This window comes from Pundamilia nyererei, unplaced genomic scaffold (genome assembly GCF_000239375.1).
Source record: "Pundamilia nyererei isolate P.nyererei 1_Seehausen unplaced genomic scaffold, PunNye1.0 scaffold00170, whole genome shotgun sequence".
Taxonomy (NCBI): Eukaryota; Metazoa; Chordata; class Actinopteri; order Cichliformes; family Cichlidae; genus Pundamilia; species Pundamilia nyererei.
In genome coordinates this window covers 1,288,449-1,297,199 of record NW_005187571.1, presented here as the reverse complement: position 1 = coordinate 1,297,199, position 8,751 = coordinate 1,288,449, and the positions used below count along the sequence as shown (strand labels likewise).

The following is an 8,751-nucleotide window of genomic DNA, read 5'->3' as shown; positions in this document are numbered from 1 at the left end:
TATATATATATATATATGTACTACTTCTTCAAAAAATAAAAGTAATGACTGTACTTCCAGCTGCAGGAAAATACAGAAGGATCTAACAAACATCTGTTCTCAAGATTTCCAGGAGATGGCACCATGTTATCATGTTATCTAACAGCTTTAGAGTGCTGTAACTAAGATAGTCCTAAAGCAAAGACAAATATACAGTGAAAAGTTTATTTACTTTTTGGCACATTTTTCCTTTGTGTTGTTTGTTCCTCACTGGATCACTTCATATAGCATATCCAAAACTCAGAAACTGAAGGTCTGAAAAAGGAAAGAGGAGTGCTGCCAGACAGAGTGGAGGGTAAAGAGCACAAATGCCATCTGGGAATGGGTTTACAAAACAGTGATACTGCATAAGCCGTGCCTACACAGTTACAAGGTGAGCTGTGGTTGTCTTGCAATATAAAATGTGACCGTGTTCATCAATAACGTGGTAATCTCAGTCTGTCTTGTTGCTCTTGAGCCGAGCAGTCCACTTTATGAAGACGTCACTTAGTACAAAACAAGAATGCCGGACGATGATGTTGAGTTTTGAAATGAAGATTAATGCATGTGTGCATTTTTATGTTTGTGTGTGTGTGTGTGCGTTTTGTGAGCACGTGTGTTTGTGTGACACAGCCACTGCCGGCAACATCTGATGGTAATACAGTAAGGCTATAGTGGACCAACTCCAGTGATGTAAACCCTAACAATTAACCACACACACACACACTCACGCTCTTGCACTGTCACACGCATTCTCATTGTTTCAATCCCAAACAAACGCACAAAAATGGAAACAAATAAGCGATTGCACACATACACACTGCCATACACACAGTGAAGAAGAACGACCACACAGAGAGATTCAGGGAATCCAGATGCACGCATGCTCTTGGACGATGGGTGGCTTTTATGTTAGCACCTTGTCACCTTGTTTTGTGCAAATCATCCCCTAGTTCATAGTTCAGAGTTCAAAAGTTCAAGAGTTCATAGAAAGAATAAAATCTGCTCACCTTTTTTTCACAGGTGGTTAACTATGCATATATGCCAAACATTCATATATAGATCTATATACTTTTTGTTTTTCAAAAATTTATATGAAATCTATTATATATACATTGCTTGTGATTAAAAAAAGCAAATATTTGTAGTTTGTTTATTTTTTACAAGTGTAAGTATGTTTAGAATGGACAGGAGATTTTTTTTCTGCTCTTTTTCAGTCACTCTAAAATTCAGATGAGTCATGATCCACACGCTACAAAATCTACCCACAGTGTCCGAGGGTAACAAATCAAACGACAAAAGAAGAACTGATAAGAACAATTTAAAAAAAGAAGTGTTCAAATGAGTCTGAGGACGTGACATCTACGTCAAAAACAAAAGAATAATCAGTGAGGTCACAGCGAGGCAGTGAGTGCTATTCCTACAACCCACATACACCGTTAAATTCCCCACCTGCTTTTACAAACTGTGAGAAAAAGAAACTAAACATGCGTGCACTTTTTCGCCAGGTGTAAGTGCCTTGGCATACTGATTGGATTCTGCTGATGTACAGAGGTTTTACTTTTTTACTGGTAATAGACATTTACTGGCTTCCCGTCAGAGAAAAGCTATAAAATGCATTTCGTTGTGTGAATAAAACTCACTGTTTCTCACTGCCAGCAGAAGCTACTCATGAGTACAATTGTAGATTTGTATTGTTAAAGGAAAATTCAGTGTTTTTTTTTAAACAACCTGCGCCTTATTGTTTTGAGTTGTAGCTGTCCCTCTGTTTATGATATTTTACTCACTTAGAAAATGGTAAAGATCGAGGAAAGCAGCAATAATGTCAGGTTGTAAAATACTGAATTTTCTTTAAGACCTTGCAGAGGCTTTCCCATCCCCACAGCCTGAGAAACTACAGACATTCCCTGCAGTGGCGTTTCAGAAGGGCATACACATCAAGCTCATTTAAGCTTGTATGGCAAGTTTTTATTGGTTATACAGGTAAAGGAACACAATTATTAGCTTTTTTTTAAAAATTATTTGAACAGTTAAAGCTTGTTTCTCCAGGTTTCCATGCTTGGAAATTGATACCAGACCTTGTGCAAACTGGTCTAAGTAACACTATCGGGGACAGGGATGGAATCTTTACTAGCTCTCTAACAGACTATGGTGGTGTTTAACTGTTGAAGTGTAAGAAAAATTCAATTTCTAGTAGTAAAACAGCAAGCAACCTCTTCATGCTGGTGCCCCAAACTTCCATCCCTGAGTGATAAACAGGCATAAGATGAAGAGCCCCTTTAAAGCCAGTCAGCTTGCACATAGGTGGCCGGTGCCCTTGATGTGTTATTGTGGATAAACAGGCAGCGGGATCTGTTGCTGAAGCAGTAGGGATGGGTGTCAACTGGGGTCTCAGCCTCACATTACGGGATGCCCTTTAGTATGAAGGAAGACCGTAAGAAAATAAAAACAAACAACAAACTCTTTGTCAAAAACATGAAGCAACTCGTCATGCTACGGTTCAAATAAGGAGTGACCATAAGGAAAGTTGGATACCTATGACAAAAACTTCATTTCCATATTTATATACTTTTTCCTTTCAAATATATATATATATATAGAATACTTATATATATGTACGTATATATATAAGTATGTATATAATTGGTAGAAATGAGTAAACTATTAGTGGAATAGATTTAAAGATTTCTCTCTGCCTTCTATACTAAAAACCAAAAAAACAGGTGCAGATTAATTTATTATATTTCCTCTTTGCAACATTGTCTTTTCTCCTGAAAGCTATATTTAAATACATATATATATATGTATATATTATATAATACCTATATATATTATTCCCTTTGGAAAACCAAAAAAAGAAACTGATTATGAAAAAAAGCCACGAGTGTTGGTTAAACATTCTCCAAATATAATAGATAGCACAGTCTGGGTACCAAGGCAGAGGGGGTTTTCTCCCACGGTTTACTTTGTGGAGCTCCGACTCTGGGCTCTAAAGTCTTCGGTTTAAAAACAGCACGTATACAGAAGACACACCTTTTTCAGGGCTGTGTGTCCGTAGCACTGTGTTCATTGCTGTTGATCTCTGTATAAATATTTTGAAAGGCAACTGAGCTTTCTGTGTGGAACAAAAAATTCTGCCTCCTCCTCCTCCTCCTTTACTCGAACTGCAAGAAGGCTTTCAGCAGCCTAATAGAGGGACCTGGGGGGTTATTTGGGAGGGGAGGTAGAAAGGAGAGGAGGGAGCGAGAAAGTGGGGATGTTACTAAGGAAACAAGTGAACCTTTCACAAATCAAATGTTCTAATTGGAGCTCGTCTGGCTCGTCTTAGCAAAAAATAAATAAATAAAAACGCCAAATATCATTTTGGGCCTGATTTAATTGGCCACAAAAGCAGGGTGGTGGGCAAGAAGAAAAATTAATGTATCGACTCCTCCTCTTCAGTGCATTGCCAAGTGCAGGGTGTTAATGCAGAATGGAAACAGAGTGTGCCTAAGAGCTGCAGGTCAACATTTGTGATGCCGAACATAAAAGCAGCCGGAGTAAAAGAGGAGCGGCCCCTATCGCATCGCTTATTTTCCTTAACCCCCGAATCTTCTGTCTGTCTTCACCGATCTCCATCTGTGGCTGTGTCTCAGGGCAGGGGTCAGCTCTCCAGCAGCTGTTTCAGTGCTCGCTCAATGTTCATGCGGTGTCCGACTCGTGTCACTCCCAGCTCTGCAAAGTCATCCTTGGTTAGAGCAGGGAGGTGAGAACCTTCGATCTCATGTTCCTGAAACCCTGCTCTGTGCTCCCCCAGGTTGATGCTCTCCAACCAGTCTCCAACATCATACTTGTTCCAGAGGTGGAGGGGTTTTTGGTGAAAGGGTCGTAGAGCTAAAAGTGGTGAACCTAACCCAGGTGAATGGGAAGGTGACGGGGACGGAGAGCGAGAGCGGGAACGGGCGCTGGAGCTCCTCATTACAAAGCGGACCTCCTTTGGCTCCTGGGGTAGGCTGAGGCTCGAAGATTTGAGGATAGTTTGTGGCGGTGTGGTTGGTGAGGTTGGTAGGCCGTAGCCTGAGAATCGTCCAAGAGGATCGCCCCGATCAGGTGAGCCTGGACTAGGGGTGCGTCGGGTGATGGGGTAGCGACTGCCAGGGCGGATGGTGTATGTGGTTCCATAACTTCTTTGAGAGATGGTGTGGAGCTCACCTAGGCTGCTGAAAAGTCTGGTGGAAACAGACAGAGGCACAAGGCTTTAAGAATAAGGAAGACTCTGTTAACGAAAGTAAAATAAAGAAGAAAAAACGACACTTTGGGTTATAGAGTGCAGTAAAAAAATATTTTGCCCCATTCCTGATTTCTTAGTCATTGTTTTTCTTGCATATTTCTCACATTTGCATTTTTCAGATCATTTTAATGTTAGACAAAGAAAACCAGAGTTAATAAAAAATGCCATTTTTAAATTATGATTACATTTATTAAGGGAAAAAATTTATCCAAACGTGAAATGTTGCCACCTAAACCTAATAACTAGTTATGCCACTCAATTGCAATCAAGTATGAGCAATGAGTCTTTACACTGTGGAGGAATCCTGATCCTCTCATCTTTGCAGAACTATTTTAATTCAGCCACACTGGAGGGTTTTTGAATATGAACAGCCTGTTTAAGGTCATGCTAAGGCACCTTGGTAGGATTGAAGCTTTGACTAGGCCACTACAAAATTCATTTTTTATTTGTTTTTAGCCATTCAAAGCCTACTTCATATTGCCAGACAGGTTCTATTTAAGTGATTTCTTGATTCAAGGGTGTGGCAGTAATCACGCTTGGATGTCCAGTGAAACTAAACATTTAGTCACAATGAATTTGTGATTTAACAAGGTGGGCAATTGTATTTCCTCATTGGGCCAGGTAGTTTTGGATAGCTTTTTCCCCTTAATCGATAACATCATTATATTAAAACTGCATTTTTGTATTTATTTGAGTTATGTTTATCTAATATTAAAATTTGTTTGATGATCTGACAAATGTAAGTACGAGAAATATGTCAAAAAAAAAAAGAAATCAGAAAGAGGGCAAATACTCTTTCACAGCATGTATATAAACAGCAGTCATTCATTTTAAAGTAGGTTAGTGCAGAAGAGAGGTTAATGGCTGTTAGAAAGATCAAACTAGTCAGACTAAGAACATCTAGCTATGCAAGTGACTACAGGGTAGTTCTCCAAAATAAGAGCCCTAGCCCTAATTTTTACTCACACCCATAAAAACCCCTAGTCCCTGTGACATTAATGAGCGTGTTTTTGCTATGATTAATTCAATTAAAGCTGTTGAGTCCTACTATAAGCATCCTTGAATAGGTTAGTGTGACCAACATTAGATTACAAATACAGTGTTTAAACAGATGTATTGTGTTACACTGAAACTGCTGATATCACTAACCTGAAAGCAGAATTCATTTTCTAATGTGTGACAAATTCTGTAGAAACAAACGCACACACACACACACACACACACACACATCCAAATTTAGATGCAGAAGGCAGATCTAAAAGTAGAATATTAAATTTGATTTTCAGCTCTCTTGCACATTAGTTACATTTTGACTCACTCAAAAAAATGGATACAGTAAATATTCAATGTCATGACCACGAATTACATTGTGTGAAGAAACAGGTGGGAATTGTTGTTAAACACTAATTAGCATTATTTACTTGTTAATCAAAGGAGTAAATGATCTTGGAAGCTTGGCTAACACTTAATTCAGTGCAATACGTTTAGCATTTAGGAACTCTGAGAAAGAAGGATCGTACTCACGTAAACACTGAGGTATAACTATTATTTTTTTATAGTGACCTGATATGGGATAATAGTTTAAATAGTCTAGTCACCTTTTTTAACATATATATATATATATCACTCTTTTTGAAAGTTATTAGAAGCATAAATTTGTGACAGTCTTAGAGACTGAACGTTAGTATAAGAACAAGAACAGTAAGAAAGAGGGATGGATACAATTAAGGAAATTTTAGCTATCATTGTGCAAGCAAGGAAAACTGATAGGAGAAACTAAACTACTGAGTTACTACAGTGGTGTCTTTTTCATGCATGTTAACATGTCTGAAGGTGTAGCACACGTTTTCCATCTCCTGCATGTTTTTGAAACTTTTTTATTGGGTGAGATTTGGAGTGTAATGAAAGACCGGTAGCTAAGCAGCACTCGGGCTGGAAAAATGTTCAGACTACGGGGAGCCGACAGATATGAGATGAGCTCCATGCGCACTTACACAGTCGTCCTGCCCTCCTGGGCGCACAGTCAGTTCTAGACCAATCAGATCAGAGCAGCAGGGCGGAGCATGCAAGGTGAGCAGAGAGAGAGCAATGGGAGAGAATGTTAGCATCACTCAATGAGACGCAGCCTGCCAACCAGACTTATAATCTGCCTCAGCCCGCTCCGCTGTCTTTGCTGTGCGTCATCTACATGTATAGGTGTATGTGACTGTGTGAGTGTATGACTGTTCATCAGTAGATGGGCATGAATGCATTTTTGTGCTTGGGTTGCTCTACGTGTCAGCATGACAAAGACAGCAGAGTGGGTTTCAGCACCTGAAGGTCTGACCAGTGGGCTACATGAGAGAGAAATGAGCACACTGTTCACATATCAAACACTGCACAAAGAAAAACGAACAAATAAAGAAACACAACAGGACAGCACATGTCTCTTGACTTTTAAAGCTGCTTTTGTACTTCGTTTCACATACATTTATATAAGAAAATAATCTTTTTTTAACATGGATTTGTATGTAGAGCACAGTATATAAGCGGTGAATGCACGTGTGTTTTGGTGGAGCATATTCTGTTTTATCATGGTTTAAAATACAAGACAGTCAAGGATCATGGCCATCCTCAACACAAACACTGAAAATCAAAACAAAGTTATGCAACTTTCATTAAAAAAGAAATAAAAAAAAAAACAAAGGAAAGAAAACCAAAAAGCACAACAGAAATGAGAAACACACTTTTGTACGTGACCCAAAGCTCTGATACACAGCACATGAACAAGGTGGAGACAAAATTCAGCAGTGTAGTTTTTGAAGGGGTTTAAATGGGGCACAGAGGGGATGGGGTAAGTGATCGACGAATGTGACAATTAAGAGTGCGGAGATGCTGATGCTCTACGTGAAATGCTACAGCAGGTGAAGAGACACAGAAGCAGAGAGGGAGAGAGAGAGAAATAATGGTGTGCGCAGTCATCTTTTTTACAGCCAAGGGCAATCAACTGTCAGCATGTAGATAGTGGTGATCTCTTCATTTGGATAACATTAGGAAGGTGTGAATCCAGTCTGAACCGGTCTTACTTGATATGTTGTATTTGATATAATTCGAGCTTCATATTTAATTTATGGTCATCCAAAAGTCCAGTGTCTTGTACAAACAGGGATTTAGGACACCAAAGTATTAGGACAGCACATTTCTGTTTCTAATAGCAGTAATGAATTCCTCTGTAAAGACACATTGCTTTAACCCTGAACCATTAAATAATTGCCCGAAAGTCACATTTTTTACAATTATTTTTAACAAAATCAATATTAATTTGCATATTTTAGTTGTGTAGTTTTGTATCATATTTGCTACATGTGTACGGAGGCCCTGAGAGACCAAACGGAATGCAACTTAAGAAAACACCAGCATTAAGAAAAACGCAAAAGCACACACAACGGAAATAGGAAAAACGAAAATGGAAATAGGAAAAAGCAGATTTCCAAAAGCACAAGGGAAGTGTTTCTGGGGAGACAATAACCCGGCGGACCAGTTGTAGGAACCAAAATATGCTGAGAATTGTGCTGGGAGACACTTAAAAGAAGTAGAGGATCTATCGGTTTTGTGAGGAAAAGAAAAGATGAGAGGTAAGTGTGTTAGTCTATTAGCCCAAAAATCCGTCATCAGGATTATATGAATCATGAGATTAAAACACACTTACCTAGCATGTTTTGGTTCCTGCAACTGGTCTGTCGGGCTATTGTCTCCCCAGAAACACTTCCCTTGTGCTTTTGGATCTGTTTTTTCCTATTTCTGTTTTCTTTTTTCCTATTTCCGTTGTCTTTTGTGTGCTTTTGCAGCATTTTTATTTTTTGCTGGTGTTTTCTTAAGTTGCAGTCCGTTTGGCCCCTTAGGGCCACCGTACCTCTGGCCTTTTTTTGAAAACTATTTCTTTAAAATGTATTGCACAATTTATTTTGTTTTTTTGAGGGAAAAAAAACACAGATTGTGTAGAAGTCTCAAAAACTGTATGTATCAAATATGATATACTAGGCATTAAGGGGTTGGAACATCAAACTATACTTGTCTAGAGCAACAGTAAGGATTAAATTCTGTGAATGGACATTAACTTGTAGCTCTATGGTGATTAGTTCTACAAAGACTTTCTCATTGTTCTTTCCCAGTCAGCGCTGTAACTGATTCCACTGACTCGTGGATGGAAACATGAAAATGCGATGCACAAGCTTTGGTGTGTGAAGTTGATCATGTCCTTTCGCTGATGTCACCATGATGAGAAGACTATGAAAAGTATGTTTTGACATCTTGTCAATGTAATATCGTCTGTTCATATCTTTCAGCTCCTCTTAGCAGCAGTGAAGTATGGTGGAAGCAACTTCTTCCATTCCCAATATTCACATAGAGAGAATATGATACAAGAAAAAAAAATCAGAGAAGCTGAAAGAAGGCTGTGAAAGAAAATCCAACTCAACTGCATC

The 8,751-nt window shown here is 38.9% G+C and overlaps 1 protein-coding gene across 9 annotated transcripts in view; it reads right to left on the bottom strand.

Moving 5' to 3' along the window:
• Positions 1-2,844: 2,844 nt before the first annotated feature.
• Positions 2,845-8,751, bottom strand: part of shank3a (SH3 and multiple ankyrin repeat domains 3a) — a 164,907-nt gene continuing 159,000 nt past the window's right edge. For 4 of the 9 annotated variants that reach the window (XM_005745983.2, XM_013914095.1, XM_005745984.2 and 1 more), the window contains one exon: positions 2,845-4,226. In XM_005745983.2, the coding sequence (XP_005746040.1) occupies positions 3,662-4,226 (565 nt within the window). In that variant the 3' untranslated portion in view covers positions 2,845-3,661. Of the gene's footprint in view, positions 4,227-5,437; positions 5,475-6,282; positions 6,318-8,751 lie in introns of those variants that run through there. The other 5 variants (XM_013914098.1, XM_013914097.1, XM_013914096.1 and 2 more) reach the window with 5 other exon arrangements.